General features: G+C 32.7%; 1 protein-coding gene across 1 annotated transcript in view; it reads left to right on the plus strand.

Annotated features, from left to right (window-relative positions):
- Window positions 1-3999: 3999 nt before the first annotated feature.
- The window catches only part of Smp_154440 (protein kinase), a gene marked incomplete at both ends in the record, with an annotated part of 71393 nt that continues 50622 nt past the window's right edge, over window positions 4000-24770 (plus strand). Inside the window, 13 exons of the mRNA XM_018793881.1 lie at window positions 4000-4479; window positions 4516-4596; window positions 4627-4826; window positions 4871-5121; window positions 6188-6474; window positions 9732-9980; window positions 11866-12115; window positions 13575-14560; window positions 15523-15739; window positions 17633-17679; window positions 18228-18488; window positions 23013-23225; window positions 24163-24388. Of these exons, the coding sequence (XP_018648349.1) occupies window positions 4000-4479; window positions 4516-4596; window positions 4627-4826; window positions 4871-5121; window positions 6188-6474; window positions 9732-9980; window positions 11866-12115; window positions 13575-14560; window positions 15523-15739; window positions 17633-17679; window positions 18228-18488; window positions 23013-23225; window positions 24163-24388 (3748 nt within the window). The remainder of the gene's footprint in view (window positions 4480-4515; window positions 4597-4626; window positions 4827-4870; window positions 5122-6187; window positions 6475-9731; window positions 9981-11865; window positions 12116-13574; window positions 14561-15522; window positions 15740-17632; window positions 17680-18227; window positions 18489-23012; window positions 23226-24162; window positions 24389-24770) is intronic.

The raw sequence follows: 24770 nt of genomic DNA on the forward strand, positions 1-24770 counted from the left end.
TCAGCTCGATTCACGCTTCGTGTATCTGGAAGCCCTGATGCTGCTCTCTGTGGCCTCTCTGGCGTAGGTATGGTCTAAAGTCCTAGGCAGAACTAGCTCTTTTAGACTGGATCCCAGTAGACAGTCGTTTGTGCGCTGTCCAACTAAATGGAACAGTAAGGACTCGGAAAGATAGGGACACTCGTCGTTACCTCTTCGTCGTCTCTGCCTACTCTCCCAGTGACTGCAGCTCAGATGATGTAAAAGATGAGTTTTACAGTTTATTTATTTTATTTATTTATTTAAACACATAAATATTGGTACAAGGAAGCACCAGATACATATGCGCCTCACAAATCTCATTTGATTTGTGTTTGTTTGTTTTACAGAAAGCTTACTGACCTCCTAAAAGCTAGGCGCTTTGATGTAGTAATAGTGGCTAGTGACTTTAATGCTCAAGTAGGTAAACTAAGCGAAAGGGAAAGATATCTGGGTGGATATTATGGTGTCGTAGCTCGAAGAACAGATAATGGTGACCGTCTGTGCTCAAGTAACCGCCTGTTTCTTGCAAACACTAACTTTAAGCACAAGGAAAAACATCAGTTGACGTGGCGACCTCCGAATTTTTCTCAATGTTGGACCCAACTAGATCACATCACAAGACTGGCAGGATTCTAACCTAGTACTCACCCTGGGTGGTGAGCGGATTGAAGTAGTCTAGAAGTTCGTGTATCTAGGTAGCTGCATAAGTGCTGCTGGTGGAGTGAGTGACGAGATTAATTCGCGTATAGTGAAAGCCAGAGCGGCTTATGTCAATCTGGGCCATCTTTGGCGCCTTCGTGATGTTAGTCTGGCTGTAAAAGGTCGGATCTACAACGCGTCGGTGAGAGTTTTGCTCTATGCTTGTGAAACCTGGCCTCTCCGGGATGAGGATGTTAGACGACTGTGTTCGATCATCGTTGTCTCCGAAGGATTGCTGACATCCAGTGGCAACACCATGTTAGTAATGCAGAGGTTCGGCATCGTGTGTTCGGGCGTAGAGACGATAATTCGATTGATGTCACCATCTTGAAACATCAACTTCGGTGGCTTGGTCATGTTCTACGAATGTCGTCTCAGAGAATTCCACGTTGTGCATTATTTGCCGACACTGGGACTGGATGGAAAAAGCGGAGAGGTAGTTTGTGTATGACATTGTGTCGTGGTGTGAAAGAAAGCTGTCCAAGACTGGCTTCTGTTGGTCCTTCATGACTCCCTGGTTTGGGTCCTAGAGATGATTCAGCACAGAGGCTAGAGACGTTATCAGATATGGCTCAGAATAGAAGTCAGTGGCGATCCTGCTGTAACCTTCTTTTACTTTCTTCATAAAAAGTGGTTGTAACTTCCTTAACTGAAAGAATTTTTCTGGTTGTACCTCTCTGTTTCTCCCATTAATATTGTCATTACACTAACATACACCAATCTGTGGTTGTTATTATCCTCCTTTTATTTTCTTATGCGCATCTTACCTTCTTTTTCTCTTCCCATTAATTTTTGTGTGGCGCATATGTATATGATGCCCCCTTGTACCAATATTTATGTTTTCAAATAAATAAATAAACAAATAAATAAGTGGTTACTAAGTCTAACTTAGATCCTTGGTTAGGACCAACACGTGTGGGTTCAGATATACGCTGTACTAATGCATGCTCCGTTATCAGGAGCCTACTATCGAAAGCGTTTACAGATTATACAGTGGCCAACTCTACCCAACTAATATCAGGTGCATTAAAATCTAATATCAGGTGTCTTATTTTCAACCCATATCTGAATGTGCTTCAAAATAAAGTCATTAGCTGAGCAGATTGGGCTACGATTGATGACACCTAGTATAAGTGTACAATATTCAAAAGTGAGTTCACAGCTAATGACTTCACAGGATTGTTATAACTTGTGACCGAGTGGATGCCCTGTTAACGTATGACGTGATAAAACCGCCAATCAGAGAGCAGCGAATTATCGATTGGAACAGTGACACACGAAAACCGTACGAGCAGTCTAGATCACGTATCGGTCTTGCTTTCTGCCTAGCCCAGCCAGTTAGGTCCAGAGCACCAATAACAGCCTCTGCGGTATGAATCCTTGTATTTCAAACATACTGAGTTTATATACCAAGCAGTCTGACCACATCGTACCAATAAAATAGAAAATAACATTTGTACAAGATTTAGCCAAATGTGGCTGTGAATGTGGGAGGCAGCAATTAATAGACTAGGGATAACTCAAGAATGGTAAATCATATAACAATAGTTTATAGGTCAAAATAAAGCTCATAATAAGGGGAACATGAATATGAATAGTTTAGTTATTTAGCAATTATACGATAAAAAATATATGCATAATATTGGTTCATAAATAGATCCCAAAGTTACCATTCATTATCCTTATCGGGGCATAACAAAGATCCACTATCATGAGATTCACAAACAAAGGAACGAATGTTTACGTTATTAGCTATGTATATAAGGTCCCTACTTGCCTCATGGATTGATGACACATCATCTATGTCTACTCCCAGTCTTTTAACTCATTATTTGAACAAGTAGCTGGTCGAGGAATGGGATTATAGTTGGGCCTTGGTATGGCTTTTACAAAACCAGGATATTCGACCTACTTACGTGCATATGTGCAGTTAACCCCATGACCACTAATCGTCAACCTATTGACTTCGTCTCGTCGTGATCCTGAAAGGCCGCTTGAATTTTGTAAGATCAACCTACTGGAGATGGGGTGTTTAAGTAGTTATAAAATAACAAAACTGCTCAATCGTAGGCTATATACCGTTATGAGATTGGGGCGGGACCAATACGCTCATTTATTCAATTACACCTCTCCTTTTTTACTTCTTGATATCCTCTTGTTTGCAATTTTTCTGCACGTATGTCTGTTCTGCTATGGGATCTTATTACACAAACGGAAAACAAATCAGCATGAAGTGCATTTGAATTTTTCCTTCTTTGACTTACTTCGAAAAACTAGTAGTAACCTCTGTTTCATCTATGCTATGGAAGTTTATTGATATTCATCAGTACTGATTTCAACCATAATGGTTTACGCTACTTGACGGGTTACCACTGACTACAATTACCAATTTCAAATCCCATTTGATTTATTGGGAATCAACTTTGACATTTTCGTGAAGACAAATACTTTGTTAGTCAGCGAAATTCACCTGCTGACGAGGTTATTATTCAGTGGTAAGATATTGTCGTCTGATCTTCACACTAAAATTTCACATATAGTTTTCCATTTTCGGTCTTAAGTCTTCAGTTAACCTTTATAGAATGTGTATATCCTGGGGTATGTGTTATCTGATAAGCTAATTTTAAACGACCTCACTAGTTTATTTGGTTAATGCTTAAATCAAGGTAATAACCAATGAAGAAGGATACTTAATCTAGAGTTAATTTCCTAATTATGGTGAAAGCCTGATAACTTCATCTTTTTGTGCTAATGGGATATGGCAACTTGAACCGGTGTACATACATACAGGTTCTACGTTGTGACTGTCTGTTGTGGTGAATAGTTCGTGCGTACTTGTTGTTTTATTTGGAGGAGGGTTGGTGAGTTTATGAATATATGGATAAGTCTATGGATAGAGAAATTCAGTGTTTAGAAGCATTTAAACATCTATTGAACTGTAGCAATATTTTAAGACAAGTTTGAACTCAACATTTTCGAGTAAAGTCTAGGCGTTTCGCAATCTTTCGTGCTGATAATTGTTTTCCGATCATTTCGTTTCTAACTGTGAACTCTAAGTAGTACATTCTGTTGCAGCAGTGTGTTCGAGTTTATTCTAGTGTTTGTGTTGTGTTCGTTTATTTGCTCTTTTAGCATATGTGTTGTTTTTGCTCGAGCTTACGGACGTCCTTATCGACTTGATATTTTTATATTGACGGGGAAGACTCAAATATAATCTCTGATGCATTTAGAATGACTTGTTTTAGTCTGTATAGCGTAATTGTTTTGTTGTAGTGATAAATGAACGCATCAATACACCAGCAAGTTTCGAAGAATGAGCAGGCTACTGAATCTTTCTCTGGTGCTGATGGTAATGCTACGGATACGTCCGTTCATAAGACAGAAGATACTGATTTGTTGAACCGGTCAGCTTTTCGAAGGGATAGTGGCTCTCGGTCAACTACAAAAAAAGTTAAAATTGTTGACCCGAAGCAAAATGTGGAGGCTGACTCAGATGATGAAGATTTATTATCACAACCAAATATTGCTGGGGTTCCTGTCATTGGGGAATCAATTGGTGTTGTGAATTGCGGTCAGCCAAACGACCAGCAAGCTTCTGCAACTTCCGCTGACCGCAAGAAAACAAAAGAAGAACGGAAAAAGGAACGTGAAAAGAAAAAAGAGGAGGAAATGCTGAAAAAATATCAAGCGGAACAAGAAGCCAAACAAAAAGTATCAGCAAAATCGAAATGTAGTCGCTGGATAAAACATAATCTCAAGGTACTTATGACTTAAAGTTTCCAAATTTCTTGACAGATTGGTGAGGGTGGTTATAAATTTGTTTACCGTGGATATGATAGCGTTGAAGCCAGAAATGTTGCATGGTGCGAATTCAAAGTAAGGCTTAGCTTTTACTTTATTTCTTAGCGTGAGCATGTTGATACAAAAGAAAAACGTCAAGCAATGTTCAGAGAGACGGAGATTATGTTGAAAATGAATCATCCACACATTGTCAGATGTTTTGATGTTTTCAGAGAGTGGATTGATATGGAAGATCCGAACAATCAAATTGAAGAAAAAGGAGTTGTCATTATCCAGGAACTGATGGGTGAAGGGACTTTAAAAAGGTATTCACATAGATTTCACTGACTTATTTTTAATATGTTACTAGCGTAATCAGAAAGAACTTCTTAGATGGCCAGTGCATCCTTAAATTTCCCCTTATTACACGTTGGTGGCATCAAATTCTCGATGCCTTACGTTATATGCACCATAAAATCCAACCTCCTATTCTCCACAGAGATTTAAAAGCTGATAACTGCTTTTTGTACGGCGCATCAGACGAAGAATATTTAAATGTGAAGGTTGGAGATTTTGGTTTGGCAACTCATGTGAGTAATAGTGGAAGAAAAACTATGTTGGGTAAGTACGGGGGTTTTTAAGAGTAACTATAGCCTTTTTGTGATTCTCTATTTTCCAGTACTGGAAACCTACCATATTTTACTTAACTCTATTACATTTTATATTTCATTAGTGGTATCACTTCCTAAAATAATACCTTACTAGTATTTGATGCCGATAAATATTTATGTCCAGTACGTTGATCTTTCTAATGATTGTCTATTTGAGGTAAATCACTGATGTAAATTGTCTCCAACTAAAAAATCTTCACAACCTCCCCCCTTGCTAATAAAACATGAAGTGATTCAATTGTTGCAAGTACTAAATAAACAATCTTAGCCAGTCTTTATTTACACAAATTCAGTTATTTGTTTCAACTTTGTATCTGACCCTATATTTACGTTGTAAGCAGAGATGGATAGTGGCTAGCAGTGGAATCCAGGGCGCGCGTTTCGTCCTATTTGGGACTCGTCAGCCGGATGTACCTGCATCTCAGAGTTGATGTTCACTCTGGGACTCGAACCCAGTACCCTCGCTATATATATCGAGGCAATACGCACAGTATGCACATATGCCAATTAGAGACTGACCAGTTGCAGTCCTAACACATCGATGGGAAGATTCAAACGAACAGTACTAAATGAATTTCTATATTTACATTGCCATGATGATGGGGGTTTGATATATCGCGTAAGAGTTAAGCTTGATGGTTTGATCTCTCTTGGGATACAGGTTACCGACGAGGGAACTCCAGTTATCTGTGTTGTGAGTTCTTTCCAATGTTTGCCAAATGTTCATATTCTTAATGGTTGCCTTTTTGCCTTTTGCCTTGAGGACTCCAAGTTAGAGCTTACTTTGTGATACAATATAATGGTTTATACAAAATAATTCCTATCCACACAATACAATAGCGTGTGAAGTACATAAATCGTATCTTTAAATTTCATTCCCATATGTACTCAGTTTAAATATCCTGTTTAAATAATTGATCAGAGAAAATTACTATTGACCTATTCTGTCCTCATGTACTTTTATCTTATTTTGTCCAACCGATTTCTACCGATCCTGTTAATTTTAAATGTTTTAGGTACATTGGGTTTTATGGCGCCAGAGATTTTTGATGAAAAATATGATGAAAAAGTCGATATTTACGCTTTTGGTATGTTAATGTTAGAAGTGATGACAAATCGTACACCTTATGACGAATGCGAAACAGTTTTACAAGTAGCAGCTAAAACAATGTCTGGACAGGGACCGGACATAATGCAAATGGTGTCAAATCCATCTCTTCGTGAAGTAATCAGTGCATGTATTCAACCTTTGACATGTTTTCGTCCTACTGCTGATGAGTTGTATTTCCACCCATTATTTCAAGTAAGCAGGAAGTATATATATATATATATATATATATATATATATATATGTACGCTGTTTAAATTTTAGAAGGGGTTATTTTATTGAAGGTAATTTTGGGATTCGATTTAAGTATGTCATTTAAAAATATGGTTGTTCCTAAATTAACCTCCAGCTATTGTGAGTACATCCACTAGATGTTTTGTAAAATGTACATATGAGTACATATACTTTTTTCGATGCGTGTCAATTGAGTTGAATTAGACTGTATAGTTCATATTTCTCCAGGAATATTCCAGTTATTGGCAATAAATAGACTAGATTTGCTGTAATTAGAAATGGTATGTTTAGTTTTATGAAGTTTAAAATACAAAGTTAGAACTATGTGAGCTTCACTAAACTTTGCACCGACCGTTATGGAAATATCAAAGAAAATAGTGAAAACGATAAAAGCAGATAGCAATGAACAAAAGAAAGGTAATAGTCATGCCTCGATGAATCTCAAAGTTCTTTTTACAGAAATCATGAACAAAAGAGATCCATAGAATCGCTCCTTGTAAAAGGGAATTCTTGGAGTCACTGAGTAATCTGATCTTTAGGTTCTAATCCAGGTGGACACCTACTGAATTTCAAATAAATTGGTATTATCATTATACCCAGGTAATGTTTGTAGCTCACATTCAAGATTAGTATATTTGACATCAATGCTTAATTACATTCATTTAGACCTTATCTTCGCAGTTGTAATTCACAGCCGAGTTTTAACCCAAAACATCTGTTAATCACAAAGAAATGAGTTTTGGAAACGCTGTTGTTTTCTAAAAATTCAATTAGAATTACAAAAATAAAATTATTCTAGTAACCGTTTTGGGTTTTTTAACTCTGAATTTCCACCTTCGCCTCGGCAAAATTCACATTTCTAGTGGCTTATCTTGAGGATCAAATTAAATAATTTTCAACGACTTCCGTAACTGTAATCTGCAACAAAAATTAATGAACTCACCATTTCCTATTTGCATTTGAGTTATTTTCAACTGCAGTGACCATATTGAGGATGTGTACCAATAAACTCCGCGTCTGGAAGTTTCGATCAGGATTCATATAGTTAGGGAAGTTTCACATCAGGCGAGTATCTTATGAGTTGATAAGTTTAAATTAGTTATCCTTCAAACGGAGTTATTCAAATAATAGATTGTAAATGTACTTTTTGGTAGTTCATACGTTCGTGTACTATTTTTTAAATACTAGAAATATCAAGAAGGGAACGATTCATGGGTATGTGTATTAAGTATAATTTTGCTCATGGTTTAATTGCTTTCTACTCATCTGATAACATGATTTTATGATTTTTATCAATAACACAACGTATAAATCAGTTGTTAGTTAAAAAGAGTATCTGTTTTTCTTTACTTGATTCATAGTACTAATTATTGTTCCTGTTTTACTGTATTTAAAAAAATCAAGCCTTTTATATTGTTTTTTAATCTATAGATTTAATAATATAATTAATTATTCTTGATTAATCCAAAGGCTTGTATTTCTGTCTCACTATTTCCATCTTTCTTCCATTGGTTACCTTGCGTTTTAACTAAAGATTCAATAAGAATTGGTAACCACTCGTTTTTATGTTTGATAGAGCATTAACTGAGTAATGTAGCAATTCATCTCTCAATTGATTGCGTCAAATGAGGAGGAGCACTCGGATTACTGATACCATAGGTAGTTCCATGAATCTGGTTGTAATCATCGATAGTTTTACTTCAAATAAAGATCGAAAATCTTTGCAGGATAACCAAGAAAAAGTCAGCTTGACTTCAGGGGTCTACGCCTAAACATAGTTTTGTGAGCGACAATTTTAAAGTAATGTGCGATTTTCAGATATGGTAGACTTTGCGTGTATGATGTTGAATATTTTGTTAGATTACAATAAAGGAATTTTTAAAATGAAAAGACTGTTATCACATCAGTCTACTGATATATTCATTTAATGTCTATAGAAAGGCAACTGGAATTCGAGGAAACTGACTAAGATCTTTTCAACTCTTTTTCTAATCGTAATATAACCTTTCAACACTTTATTTTCTCATAGCGTTATGTTCTTTGACAAATCACATTCATATCTATGATTAACTTTAACACTTGTTGTTGCATTGTTTTTGGCGATATTACACATTGTCAGTATCATTAACGTTCCATAGCTTATTGCTGCCTATATGCACACGTGCTTACTGATTTGAATTACTTTTTGTAGTTGCAAATGATCGTATATTTTTTCAGAATTATTAGCTAACACGGACCATAGTTATGTTTGAATTATGTGTATGTAAAATTTTGTGGAAAATATCTGATAATTATTGTGTATATCTTTACCACTGTGTTTAATGTAGTTGGTATTTATTTTCACTCTGAACCAGATAATAATTTCATCTGTATTCGAACTCATTTTTACCCTCTTATGTGCTCGATTTACTACTAAACTCAAACATCAACTTAGTTTACATGATTCAACTAGAAATCTTTGTGATCAGGGTCCATATTTATTTTTTATTTATTCTATTTCCACTAGTACGCAATATTTTTCATGAAAATTTGACTTGTGAGTTTTGTTTCTGGACTACTTATTTCATGCTTGACTTAATGCTTTACATCCCTAAGTTCAACCTACATATTTATTAGTAGTGACACCTCGGTTAAAGTACCACCTTGTGAGGATAATTTTACGAAAGCTTATTTAAACTTTGTTTTTGTTAAGAGGGATTAGTTATGTGATTAATTTTCAGTAAAATCCAATTCCTATATGATTGAATTGGTTGTTCATTAGTCTAATATCAATTTTTCAAATTTAAAATTTATCGGTTAATCTTCAAAATATTTTCATAGTTCTAACTAAATAAATTGGGTAATAGTTGGGACAAAGTACAGTTTGCAAATTTCTCCATTCCTAAATTTCTTTGCCCTCTTTAATCTACTTCCCAGTTCTCAGTTGGTGCATCAAAATCCAGCTATCCATATTTCTTAATACTAGGTTTCTTAATAAATACTGGTTTATTGTTGAGAATTATCTCATGAGGTGATTACATTTAGTTCGATTTCGTATAGTGTTAGTGACATCAAACTCTAACAATGTCTCGTCGGTTATTATTTGCTTCTCTGTTTATCTGTTTTTTTTTTAAATATTCGCACTGCAAATAAAATGTGTTACAATTTTTTCGCAGCATTCAATACGTCTGACGAATTCCAATTAAAAACGATAGTAATTTTGTTTCGTATCTTTGTAGCCAAAAACATTGCCTGTGGAAGTGGAACCGAATTATGACAATGCTACTGATCGTGCAGAGGTCCTGGATCGTTTTGTTCGTTCTCTTGGTAATCCAGAAACACGTAATCCGAATTTCAACTTGCGATTAAGATTTCGTGATAAAAAGATGTTACAAGAGTTGGGATTAGATGATGGTGAATCTTTAGAATTTGATCTTGATATTTATAAAGCTGAAGATCAAGATATTCCAGATCTGATTCATAATTTGGTTAGTTATTTTGCATTGTTTATGAACTATAAAACGTGCTTTTTATTTCTTATAAAACCACGTTTTTTGTGTTAATGGAATTGAACAGAACTAATACTTCACTAAATCTCAATATTTAAAATGAAGTGTATTATTTTTCTCTCTACATGTGTCTTATCTAATTACATATTTTAAACCAATACAAAATTTTTCTACCTGTCTATATCGGTACATGTTTTATTTCATTGGATCTATTATAAACTCTATTATCCATTGATCTACGTTTTACTGTGAATTTCCTGTTTGTTTCGCAATTTATTTTTTATCTTCTAAACACTATTGTGCTCACGTTCTCATACAAATAACTGCGAATTGGTTCAAAGCACATTCGATGCCTTCCACGTAGATCAGTTAATGAATACTGTCAAGTTGATCCGATTAAACATGAAGGATTAACTTGTGACTTTATCTATCACGTTTTGCAAATTATATAATGACAATTTGCTGAATGATTACTATTGTCAATTATATAGAGAAATTCAATTAGTAGTTTGAATATATTCGAAAGTATCTTTCAGTTTATAAGGAATTATTCTTCTTTTCTACCTTCGTATTTCTGTTTATATCACTAAGAGTCCTGTGGTATTCATCGTAAACCAAATTAATAGTTAGCTTTTGTTGTATGCAGTAAAATTAAATGTTATTGATTACCGGGTTATTATGAAAGTCATTTTCTTATCTATATAATGAAAATTGTCGAATTCCAAAAAAATTCCATATTCATTGACGGTATTTCACCATTTTGTGTGTTCACCCTTGTAGTGATTGCTATCATGTTAGAAAATGATCTGATAATGTTTTCGTGTATTATTTGAGGAGAACATTTTCTTAGTTAAGTTTTACTTATCTCAGTTTATTTAGTTGCTATCAGTTGATCTATCAATTGTAGTATCATCATTTACCGTAGTGTAATTGGTTCTCAAAGCCTGATTTATAATAATCATTTCGGTATCAATGTATACATTTTCTTTGATGAAACTACTCGGTAAGATTCATGCATATATATAAATATATATACTGAGTTCGATGTAGTAAGTGATAAATAAGTGTAGTACATCAAAAAGGAAATTTTATTTCTAAAAATTGTTTAGTACGTAATTCTTTTGCGACCCAATTTTTATTTGAGGAATTTGATTTTGTTTACGAAGCTCAGATTAAATGATCGAACTAAAAATTGAAGTTGTTTAATTTCAACTACTGAAATTTCTACATGTATGATTTTTTTTTAAGATCTTCCTTATATTTAGGGCTCTAATATTGTGAAACTATTTGCTCAGAGCCAGTTGAAGATTCTTGCTTTGCACCTTTTTCTTTCGTCAATTCGTTATGTGTAATTTCCAAATACCTAATCGTTTAGATAAATACTTTTCAGGAAAGTCCTTTGCATATAAGCATTTCATAGGAAATATTTTTACAGTATTCGTACTACGCTATTTCTGATCGCCCATGCATGGTTGCAAAATTTTAGTTTTGTGTTATTTCTGTTTTTTTTTTGGCGAAAAATTCTACAATTATGAACTGGCTTCCCACAGGCTTTTTTTCGTCACATTCCACGCTTTTTTCATCGAAATTCATCCATGTTAGAATTTTCAAGTGAAAGTGATACTATCGATTAAATAATATTTTATTTTCTTTCTCAATTACAAATGTGATACCCGCACGCATAACTTAAATGACTGTAATACTATACATGACACTTCTAGGAAAGTTGTAGAACTTTTTTAATGTTATCATTGTTTTGTTTCACCAACCCTTACTATAACTCCTTTGTGTTATTAAAAGATACAGCTGATAATTGAAATCAAATTAAATTTTCATAAATTGAATTACTTTTTACGATTTATAGAGACTTGGATATGAAGATAAACTATGGCGTGTATTCGAAAATCCAAAGCAACCTGATAAAAAGGTTGTTTCTAGTCATTTAGACAAACTTTTCAGTAGTATAAGATTGCAAATGCAATTTTTGGTCAAAGTTTTGTTAGGTAAACGTTGGAAAGCCATTCTAGATTCACTTGTTCAAGATCAACCTGTACGTAAAAAACAAGAGGGTGCTTCCACCGTTGATGAAGATGATGAAAGTGATACAGATGCATGTAAGTAGTTATGAATGACTTAATATTTCTTGAGAATTAAGTGTTCTATATTTAAAAAGTATAATATGCATGTCTGTTGAGTATGTAGAATTGTGACTTATTATTCTTGGCGTTCATTTCCCAAATATTCAACCACTTATTCCATTCCATTCATTTTGATTGAAGTGACGGATTAACTAACTATCCAACACCCAAATTGCAAGTTTCAGTCATAATGCAAGCACACGGATTATTTATTGGCTACTTAGTTGTTTACGTGATTGAATTTTGTGACATTTTTCTATGTGACGCTTAACGCGCATCTGTTAAATAGGCGTCGATATTCAATTTCATATCGTTTCGTTTTTGAGAGTAGGTTTTTTACTTTCACAGTCAATGTGAATGCAAAGGCATAATAATAAAATCTATGAAGACTTAATACAAACAAGATCATTAAGATGAATTGTTTGATCGGTCGTTGAATATTTTTATGGTTATTTCTGTTTGCATCAGATGTCGATAATTTTGTTTAAAACACCTGAGAAAGCTTCACAATTTGACCACCAAGTTAGGATAACTAAAAGCATTCATCTAAGCTATAAGTTTCCATAATTGTAATTAATTTCTCTTATGAAATCGGTTACGTAATTTTTCATCCTATCAACACTATTCATTGAGGATATAGTTTTGTCTTTTTGTAATTTCTAGTAAGCATCACTTTAAATGATTAGTAGAATAACGTATCTTTCTTATTGTAGAAATTTTCCGTTAGTGGTCTATAAGCTATCATCTTTGTAAATGTTTTGGTAAGCCTTTCAGCTTCTAACTCAGTTTAGTTAAATATTGCCTATTGGTTATCCTCCAAGCCTGTAATATTGAAATTAATGGATATTTATTTAGTATGACATTGTACTTGAAACAGTTATACGTACTAAGGAAAAGCGCCAGATATGTATCATACATTTTATTCTTCGAGAAGCTTAAATGTACACCTTGTAGAAGTCGTATAAAAACATTGGCCCATGTATATTAGATGATAGTTTCATGCTTATATACTACTATCAGTTTTAATTTACTTGAATTATTGTTAACTAATGTTTTTAGAAGAGTTATTCAACTGTTTACCTGATATCTTTAATTTAACGAATAACATTTATTTTTCTAGTTTTATTAAAATGAAATAATATAAACATCTCGTTTCGGTCAGTTTACATTCACACGAATGAATAAATATTTAGATATAAATAAATTAATATATTTGTAATATCCCAATGAGTAGAAAAATGAGATTTTCTGACGTTTCGTGATTCAGTGTAAGCCACTTCTCCAGATAATAAATACTTAGGCATATTATTCGTACTCCTTATATTTCCAATTTTTTGTAAAAGGTTGAACTTTTGCTATGTTCTTTGAAATTTATGTTATTTGGAAATTCTCTAGTAATAATGTATTTTATCTTTAAAAAAATTATAATATACAGATGATACAAGCAGCTTCACTATCATTGGGAAGTATAAGAGCAAATGGAACAGAGCTAAAAAGTTATTAGAGAAAGAAATACAAGCCTATAGAAATTCTACTATTAATGTCTCTTCTGCTAGTTCTTCAAATGTTTTATGCAGCGCAGTTAATACCATTGCACCTACATTAGCGTCTTCAGTTACTTCTACCACTTCAATGCTTCCTGTAGTTGCATCTCAATCGAATATGGATACAATGCATAATCCTGTCAGTGCGAGTGGTGTTGGAACTTCTGGACACGTATCTATAGTCCATCCGAGCAAAACCATATCAGAACCAGTCGATAGCTATTACTCAAATCCTTATAGTTCTCATCAAGTTTCTTCCACAGGTCATGGTTTAACGTCTATTGGTAAATTTACTGTTACGGTTCCACCAAGTGCTACAGCTGCTCCAGCTATTCCTAATGTTCTTCCATCTTTGTCTCTTAATGGACCGGGACCAACTCCAAGTCCAACACCTATACCGCCTCAACAAAGTGTTGGAATTCAGAAGTCTTCAGAAGTTCCTATATCTTCATGTTCAAATAGTTCAACACTGTATGCAGCACCTGTTTCTTTGCAAACCGATGCAAACTTATGTGCTCGTCGCCCGGTTTCTGACCAGAAGAGTACAATTATTACGCCAAGTATATCTTTACAAGTGTCCACTGCTTCACTAGCTGGTGGCTCATCTTCACAACAAGCATTGAACCAAAAGCCTCCACTACCGTTTCAGTCACACCAATCTATTCCATCTCTAAGCACTTCTCAAACTCAACCATCCGGTTTTGTTCCACCTCCATCATCACTGTTAAAATCCGATATGGATTCTACTCATTTAAATAATTTGGATACTATAGCTCGTTCTGCAATGATACTACAACAAGTACTTCAAGGGATCACATCAACTTCCATAGCCAATCCATCTGTTTCCACAACTGAGTCTTTCCTGAATTCTCAAACCGTAGGTCATAAATAAATTAATACTATATGAAGTGTTTTTTAGTGATATGATTGAAGCCCTTTATCTCGTTGTTGTACTACTTACGTTTCTGCAACTTATTCAACTATCTTGGTTACTTACTGCACCAAAGGTACTTTATTAAGAGTCGATATATCTAGAGTTATAATCATTAAATCCTTAATAACCAACATTTAAAGATGATATTTAAGTCTACCATCACCAGAGTAAGCGGTGGGGACAACTGCAGCAGATATATCATTACTTCATCTATTAGCAAAGTTATATCAAAATTTTATGAATCTAAACTGTTCTTGTCTTTTTAGTATTCTGCATTTCATTTCAATATCAATCTCATTTTGTCTTATCGTTGGGTTGTTTTGTATTTAATATCTTTATTACTAAGTTATTAAATTATTTCTACATATTTGCATAATACACAGTCTCGATAAACAAATATGGTTTTTCATGTTCAAGATATTATTACCAGGACATTCAGTTTTCTAAGACTAATACTGCTAGTCGCTGTAAAACCAAAGCTTTCATTCTAATATGTACTTTTTCATTGAGATCTGAATTTGAACATCTCTAGAGTTTGTGTCAAAGTTTGAAAAGTCCCAACTGTGTAAGGGGTTATGGCTTCACCGTTTTGCAATTATCCAAACTAACTTCATATTGCTTTTATGCCTGCATGCAGTAGAAATAAATGTAATATATACGTGTATATATTAACGAATTTTGAGTTATGCTAGAGTCTTCGTTCTTCTATTCGTCGATCTTATGAAATATTGGTATCGATCAGTTAAATTTTCGCCTTTTATTTTGTTCTTTTTCATGTGACCATCTTACATTAATCGTGACTTTATATTTGAATTAAGAACATTAGTTAGTCCTTTAAAAAATTATTCCTTTTAAAATCCATGAATAAACGAATGGTTCTTGTTGTTGACTTTTTCTTCTTTTAGGAAGGAGCAAATCAAAATCATCCAGTCAATTCAGTCTTTGCACCTCCTATTTCAAGTGATAATCAATCAATGATACAACAATCACAACATTCTACCTCTATGAAAAATCAATTCCAATCTCACGTTGGGACATTGAACGTGAACGATATTGGTACAAGTTTACAAACAGTAACGCCTGGTTTAGGTGGTATTCAACATAGTAACTCTGCTCTTCAAAGTAAGGTTCAATTATGACTTAATTATCGAATTCTGTTCTTTTCATAAGCTCTGTTTATCAGTTATGTCAATTTGTATTTTATTGTTATTGAATCTGAATATTTTGTCTTTACCTAGTATATTAATGGAGAACATAAATTTCAGAGACCTCAAGGAAAAGTTCAAAACCTAGCTGTATCTTTTTCAGTTAAGTCAGTCAGGTGGCATCATTAGACCTCATTATAACTTAGGATCGAATATATAAACTAGTGTTTGGTAAACAAGTTGTATTTGCATTAATAATTTAGATGAGAATCAGTGTTAGGTTTTCTGTCAGTTATAACCAACTTAGAGGCTGGCACAAATGTGCTTTGACTCAAGTCACCACATCATAAGTAGCACGAGTTGAAACTAGCAAGATAAATGGCAAAGAAATCCAAATAATGTAGCAGCGATTCTAATGAGAGACTGGAAATTGAGAAAACATGGTTTGAAAGGATAATGAAATAAGTATGTATGAAGGAATTCAAGATCTTGTGTAAGATGAAAAGTGAATGTGTCTGCACCACTGTGATCGATTCTGAGGTTAGTTTTAGAGTTCAGTTTGGCCGGTTTACCGACGTACGAATTGTCATTATTATAGATTCAAGGATATATATGATACCTACTGGTATACATTTTAAAGTGGAAATATGCCTTTATTTTTGCATACACATACTATTCAAGATAATATATTTACAATCTATTTAAAATTGGAACAAAAACTTACAAATAAACTTTAACTAAGAATACTTTATCCTTAACTATCGTTATACAAGTTTTCTTTAAGGTCTGATAATTCAGTTGATATTTTCCTGCTCTATCAATTGAATGAAATACGAGGTGGACTGGAACTAAGCATGACTTCATAAAATTGATATGAAAAAGTCAGGCCAAAATTATTCTCTTTGGTTGAAAAAAGAGTTTTTCAAGCACTTTCCCGTTTGTATGTTGGCTGGTTTCTGTCTAGGATGATACCTGTCTAGTGCTTAACCCTTTAAAAGAGAAATTTGGTTTAAGTGCTTGTTAAAATAATAGGATTTTGTTTTACTGAAATCTTATCGAAAGCTGACAAATAGTGAATCAATCACCTTTTAATCTTTCGAATCTGTCTATTGTTTATTTTTTTGGTCACTTGATTTTTATTTTTTTTACCTTTTTACATAACTTGTTTCTTTTCCTGTTTTAATTCTTACTTTCCTTCTGACCATACTTTTCATTGGGTTTGAATTTCAGTTATTTTTATGTGATCTTTCGATCTGTTTACATGTTTTAGGCAAGTGTTGTTGTGTTGTTTTGTAAATGCTTTATGTTGACATTGTTTATTTTTTCTATACTCCAGTTTATACCATTTGCTTTACATGATTTAATGGTGAGAAAATCTTGGATTTATCTAGTCGTAGTTGTTTCAAATTCATAATTTATCTTTTTGTTAAAAAGAAATTTGTATCAGTTTATTTCTGAATAAATAGTATTGAAGCTTTTTACCGAATTAACATGTTATTTAACCAATCGTACTGCACTGCCATTTCTATTCCCGTTCATAGACATTACTGTTTATATTTACCTGATATGAACATCTAGTTGGGTGATTGAAAACTTTTCATAACTGACTTGTTGACTTGATCTCCACCTCATTTACCACCTCAACGCAGTCTATCAGGTGGTGCCATTAACCTCTGTATAAATTCAGAGTTAAGTATGTATTTATGTACCGGAAAATAAGTTTCATCTGTTATTACTAATTCATTCTACTTCTAGCACACATGTTTGTGGCTTGTTTGACTCTAATATGCTATCGATGATATTATGTACTATGTTATTGTCAAAATGCATGTGTTAAATCATCTTTTCATTTTTTGTTTTGTAATCATAGATGAGAATTTTGTTCAGTCAGAATCTGATCATCTTCAAAAGACTGATGTAGGTAGTCTACCACGATAAATGTTTTTCATTATTATTTTATTTATATCTAAGAACTTTCATAAAATATCTGCTTAAGATACATTATCATTCAATCATTACCATCATATATTGATATTATTCTAATAAACAAAATAAACATTTTTCGCATCATTAACGGTGAACAATGAATGAGGACGATAGCTATTCAATACAGATAGATTCACTTATTACTGTAGAACTTGATAGATCCTACAAATAAGATTAACCAAATGTACAACTATAACATATAACTATATTTACAGCATTTTTAGAATTAAGGCGAGAAAAATAGCTTCTTGAAATAGAAATAACTCAATAAATAGTTAACCTTTTCTTACAACAGTAAAAACAAAAACGAAAGCGCTAATTTAATGTTGTACGAAAATTATGAAACAGTAAGTTTTTAAACTATTTTTGAAGGATTTAAATATCTCCATATAATTCTCCTTTGTAGTTTATCATTATTTTCATTAATTCCTGTTTTAGTTCGAAAGTATTTTTTTAAATTTTTTAAAATATTTTTCTAGCAATCTTCTCTACTGGTTAATTCAGAACATGCCTCATTGATTAACCAACTTACTGAAGTTATTATTAACAATGCTACTGCTCAAGGATTATTATTAGGTGGAAATAATTATATATCTTCTATGAATGCTTTGTACAACGATGCTCAACAGTCGCAACAGCCAATCGTAAATAATCAAGCAGCATTGTCGAACTACCTGTCGAGACAAAGTTCAACACCACAACAGCAAAGTCAGTTGGAAAATGTAACATCTATAGTTAAAGTGAGTCTTTAGTTAAACATATGAGCCATTAGATGGGAACCTAGTGATCTAAAGATATTGCACTCATCCTAAAGCAAGAAGGCACTGGGTTCATTCATGCCACTTTTATACAGCCCTGTGCTAGGATGAGACAGCTATCCAATACTTCTTGTTTTTTACCAGTTGTTTGCGTGAATTCAATCCGTAATGTAAACTAAAAATACTTTCAGCTTATTGTTTCGTAAATAATTTTAGATGCCTAATATATTTCAACATATCTTCATGTTAAACTAAATGCTAATTAGTTAATAAATAATTTTTCTCTTATTTTTCACACTTAAAAATGCTATATTTCAGATATGTATTCATACAACTTATTAATCAAAATGAATGAATTTCTACTCATGTGATTTGGTTTTAAGGCACGTCCCATAAACTAATTCAAAAGTTCATAAAGATGGCTATATAGTAAACTTTTTTGATGACACGGATATGAATACATATGTGTAGTTGTTAAAATTGATAATAAGTTTGCAGCTAAAGATTCTGTGTCATCAACGGCTATTTCTTACCTTTAATATATATATATATATATATATATATATATATATATATATATATAGCACATTTTTGAATGTTATGACTCCGTAAAATAATGAGATAGCCGCATATGTTGAAACTTTTAGTCATACTAAGATCATGTGTATAAATTATTTGAGCTGTTGAAGAATATTATCTGTTATGCAACCCAGATTACATAGTCAATACCTGTCTGTGATCTTTTATCTCTAACTAATTAGAAGAGAAATACAATTAAATTTTGTTGAATAAACACATATTATGACTTGTAAACAAAGATGGATAGTGGCTAGTAGTGGAATCCGGGACGCACGTTTCGTCCTATTTGTGACTCGTCAGCTGGATGTACCTGCATCTTAGAGTTGATGTTCACTCTGGGACTTGAACCCAGTACCCTCGCTTCAAACGCCATCGCGTTATCTACTCGGCCACTGAGTCCTGATAGCCACTTGCTTGTGCAATGGGGTGAAGTTTAATTTCATTTAGTATTGTTTGTTTGAATCTGCCCATTTGTGTGATTTTTATTTTTGTTTATTAATTTATCCACTCTATCCTTTCTTATTTTCACAATCCTGTTTTAGTACTTTTTTTATTCTACATCCCTGGGTGATCACTTCGTATTTTTAAAATCTATACTTTATCTAGTGTATTTTTACTCTTCACCAATTTCCAACTTTATTGTTTAACTATTACAATCTTTTCCGTAGTATCTTTAAAATAAATTCGATTGTTGGAATTCTGAACATATATTTAATACTGGGTTTTTAATGTTTATACCAAAATATTACTGTTCTAAATTCATACTGAGTATTATCAGTAAATTTCTGATGGTTTTTAACATCGCGTTATGTTTGTGATAAAAAATTAGTTTTAAGACTGATCTATAATGATCAAGGATAGTTTATGTGACATGCTTTATGAACCCTTTGAGTTTACATGTAGTTCGTGAACACTGTTAAAAAAGGTGAAATATATGTTTGTATCTTAGCTAAAATATCACGTCATTATCTGTTTATTAGTTGCGACAACAAGTTGACGTTAGTAACCATTGATAGTTTAAAAAAATCGTGAAATTTAATGCCATACGTGTCGGTATATACGAAGTTGTTTTAATCAAGTAAATAAAGTGGTGTTGTACAAATGTCCAGGTGGAATATGTTCCAGGTAAACTTTAAATCAATTACTTGTTGAATACTCGAGTTAGTCATTATGGTACCTCAAAATGAACTTATGTCATTTTTTACAAGTTGATTGGTTTTGTTATTTTACTTTATACACAAAAGGCAAGTTTTTGAAAAACATAGTACCTTATGGATAGATTCTACCTCTTATTAGTATAAATAAACTTTCGAACAACTCGTTAAGTGGGCGTTTGATCTTTTTACGCCAGGTTAATCTAATCTTGTTTTCTAGACTAAAAATAGACACCACTCTGTATAACATCGTTATAAGCTTACATACAATGGTCTTACATTAGGGAAATAAATCATTGATACATTGTTGTGATTTTTCTACTATTTGCATTATCACTGTCCAGTTATGTGGTACATTAATGGGGCTAATAAGCTGAGTTTTAGAATATATCTACTAAAACTCTATAATTTTAGATAACCAAATTAAATTATTCGAAGTTAGTTTTTACGATGAATTGACATTAACTGAAGAACTGATGGAAGTAGGTAGCACTGGACACTTGTTCCGTCTTAGTTTGATAATCCTTAATTTTGTACACTCCCAACCTCATACAAGATCATACACAGGAATTTCAGGTTTCGTGGTAAGCATAGTATCTTAGAATCACTAATTCAGAGTTCAGCAGTCAGACTTTTCAGCTTCAGTTTGTTATTTAGTCTGGTGATTACCTAGTACTATTGTTAAGCTCTCAAGTAGTCTATCAGTCAGTTAACAACAGGAAAACAGTTCAGCGAAATCTTTATCTCTTAAACGCTTCGTTGCATTTAATGAAAGAAACACTGACGAAGTACAAAACAACTGTTTGTGGACGAATTTGAGTATTGGTAATGAGATACATCGGTCTTGTAGTGAAAGGATTTCCTGAGAATTTTCGATCTCTTTCACTTCTTTATATTCACTTCACTCTTCTGTTTGTTCTCAAAAGACATTTTGTCGTCGAATGATTGTTTGGATCATCGTCGTGATAGCTGTTTTATTTGATCTGATGTCTTTATAGTCTCTTTGTTTCCTTATCGAATATGGTTTATGATAATAAATCGAAATTGCACCGATTTTCCTATCAATTTTTTCGACTGGTTCATCATCCCATTTGGATGATATTAATCATTTAGTGCTTTCCATCCTTACCAAAATGTAAGGTTTCATCGTATAATCAAGCTAATGAAGTATAATTTTGTCCATTTAAGAAAAAATCCAACAAACTCACTAAAAAATAAAAGAAATAGTATCACAATTCATATGTCACTTTTAGCTCACATGACTACAGATGTGTTGTCATAAAATCAATGTACTTTTCAATTTCTAATTTTAAGAAAAGACGGACTGTTAGTTTTACACAAATCAATTCATCTGCCTCACACATCGTTGTTTATCAGAAGGGAATCGAGCTTATTATTATTATCATTACTAATCTTTGGTAAACTGAACTATGTGCCTTCTTAAATTGGGAAACAAATGTCTTTTCATAGTAACCAACCCTCACTGAACTAATTTGTAGAATATCGTACGAAAATGTGTAGATTTAAGCAACTGCATTCTTCCTTATGTAAATGATTGTGCACTAAATAAGCAAATTGTCCATTGTAACTCATCAAATGTAAGTTTGTGCACTCGACATGTAAGTTACGAGTTTTGGTACTGAGGCTAGTGAGTTGTATTATCCTGTTGCTCGGGTTGGGATCTTCGTAATTATATTTCACTATTCCAAATCTTATGAAAATAGTTGGTTTATTAATGAGATTGATTGTTTGTCGAAACAGACCGGAAAGGTATTTCAATATGGAAAATTAACCTGAGCGTCACCTACACTTTAAACAAATCAGAAAAAGTAAGAAATCAACATCAATCTGCATATATTTACATTAAGCATGACAGAAATGAATCATTATACAATAATGGATAAAACAAATACTGTTCGAAATTCAAGATCATATAGTTCAGTGATTGATTCGAAAGCATGTCACAGTGTTTTTAACAAATGATTTGTTTTTTATTTTAAAGAACTCGTCGAAAAAGTGTAGACTTGTATACATGATTCTAATCAAAAGTTGTTTATTAGTCTTACCGTTCTTTACGTTCGTCGTATTTTATCAAACTTCAATAATGCTTAGAGGATCAACAGCATCACTTCATAATGTTTAAGGGTTGCCGACTACTGAAAATTGGCTATAGACTTCTTGAACCATCCATGTGAATGTTTTACACAACGTTGCGGTGACCTGTAGACTGATCATTCTTATGTAATTGGTAGTTTACAAAAACTGCAATAAACTCTTATTTAAAAACAAACTGTGCATATAGTGTAGTCGCTCTGGTTGGTTAAAATAAATTATCATTGATCATAATGTTCACTCACATAAGGTTCATCATCAAATTTTTCACAGGTTTATTTGTTTTCCATCAATACAGCAGAATGTCTTCAATATAATCCTTCTGTATTTATTGAATTTTGTATAAATGTGATCAGCGTCATTAACTCTCACGTATATGATATAAAATGTTTACTTGTTTATGATTGTTGATCTGTTTCCGTTTTAATATTCTCTCATTTCTTCAACTTAATTTAGTAGAAAGCAACAGATCTGATTAGTCTGAAGGTAACCAATACATATATATATATATATATATAGCGATTGGTTTTAATACATTTTATCATTAAATCTAGCTAATATTCTCAACATCTCTTGTATCTCATTTACTACCAATAGTTCTAAATAGGTACTAATTAAATCCTTATTCCTTTTTTTTCGCTTGATATAAATTGTTATGTAGCCGACTGAGCGTAGAACAAGAAAAAAATCTAAATCGAAACCACGGTATATTTTACGCGTTACTAAAATTGAACGTGATTCTGAAAGCTGTGAACCTGGTAATTGTAGACCAACATTCTACTTAGAAATGCCGGATATGAATAATCCAAATAATGAATTATGGAAAATAACTTTTCGTTGTAATTTATCCGATACACTGGAAGACATAAAGTTGGTATGTTTCTATGGTTTAATTCATATTTCTTTCCATCTACATGTTAACCCGATTATCTGCATATCTGTTTTCGTAGTTTACACATGAGCAACTAATTTCAAATTAGTCTATTATGTAATTGAGACCTTTATATTTTCCAATAGATTGTAATCCTTCAAATAAGTTGTTTAATTTTTCAAGGTTTATCTCTAGACGGCAAATTTTTATTTACTGTAAGGATATTCAGCAGTCATTCAAATAATTTTTCTTCCAGTAACGGGGAAAGAAATGATAACATAGTTTAGTGGTGAGAGTTCAGTCTTGTACTAAAGTTTTCGCTATTCAGGCAACTGTGAAGAATGGTATTTATTACATGGTTGATAAAGATTTCTGTGGCTTTGAATAACTTTTGATGGTCGAAATTTTTCTCTATAATCAATGATGATTGTGAAATAATAACGGTAATAATGTTAATAATAATATAGGTTTTCATAGTATCAAATTGCACCTAGTCATATTAACCTAAGCGTGCACCATTATATATATATATATATATATATATATATATATATATATATATAGCTTAATGTATATCAATGCTATTATGCCGCCTTAGATTACTTTAATTAATTAACTCTTTTCTTCACATAACACGGTAAAGATACTTAGTAAAATTAGGATTTCGGCGTAAAATAAGTGTTGATGAAGGAAATATAAATACCATAAGTAGAAAAGTTTGGGATTAAAAAATTCTCCATGTTATGATCACTGTATATTTAAATAGTACAGATGTACTATATTTATTCTATAACAACCGTATAATTTGGGGTTATATTCAATGTCCTGACAATTTATATATTTAGTCAGATGTACATATAGTCTGTTACTATATCGAGATCACGTTTATTTGAAAGTCTTGTGTTGAAAATTCATTGATGTAAACATTTTACTTTTATAGTTTCAAGGATCTGACTATACTCCTGTTAACAAGGATATTGATCGCGCTGCTAAAGAAGGAGTTATGAAATTACTGGAAGCTCTACGTAATGATGTTCATTCTGTGAAGTTAAACCAAGATTATATTTTCTATCCTCAACCATCTACCGTGGGATTTGATCAAATAAATCGTTCACCCACTAATCTGTCGAATGCACCATTATTTCAATCTAGTGTACCTCCCAACTGTAATTCGACTAATCAATTTAGTAACGGTGGATTTCAGAATACGGGTACTTGTTTACCTTGCATATCAACAATACCATATGACAATTCAACGTTGATTTCCAATTTCGAAGAAATTCAACCATTAGATTCTAAAGGTTAGTTAAAACGTTGTATTAAATTGTTTTCACGTGAAAAAAGCTTCCAATTCATTTAACTAATATTAGATGACATCCGTTCACATCCATGTATTAGGGAGATATAGATTCGATCAAAGCATTTTCTGTGTAGGATTGTGTTGGGGCAAACTAATCGGTTATTTCTTGACGTATCAACTCTAGAGGATGATTGAAGAAGACTGTCAAATTTTCTCCTGCTAAATTATAAGTGTACTACCGTTTTTTT

This window comes from Schistosoma mansoni, chromosome 1 (assembly GCF_000237925.1).
Source record: "Schistosoma mansoni strain Puerto Rico chromosome 1, complete genome".
Taxonomy (NCBI): domain Eukaryota; kingdom Metazoa; phylum Platyhelminthes; class Trematoda; order Strigeidida; family Schistosomatidae; genus Schistosoma; species Schistosoma mansoni.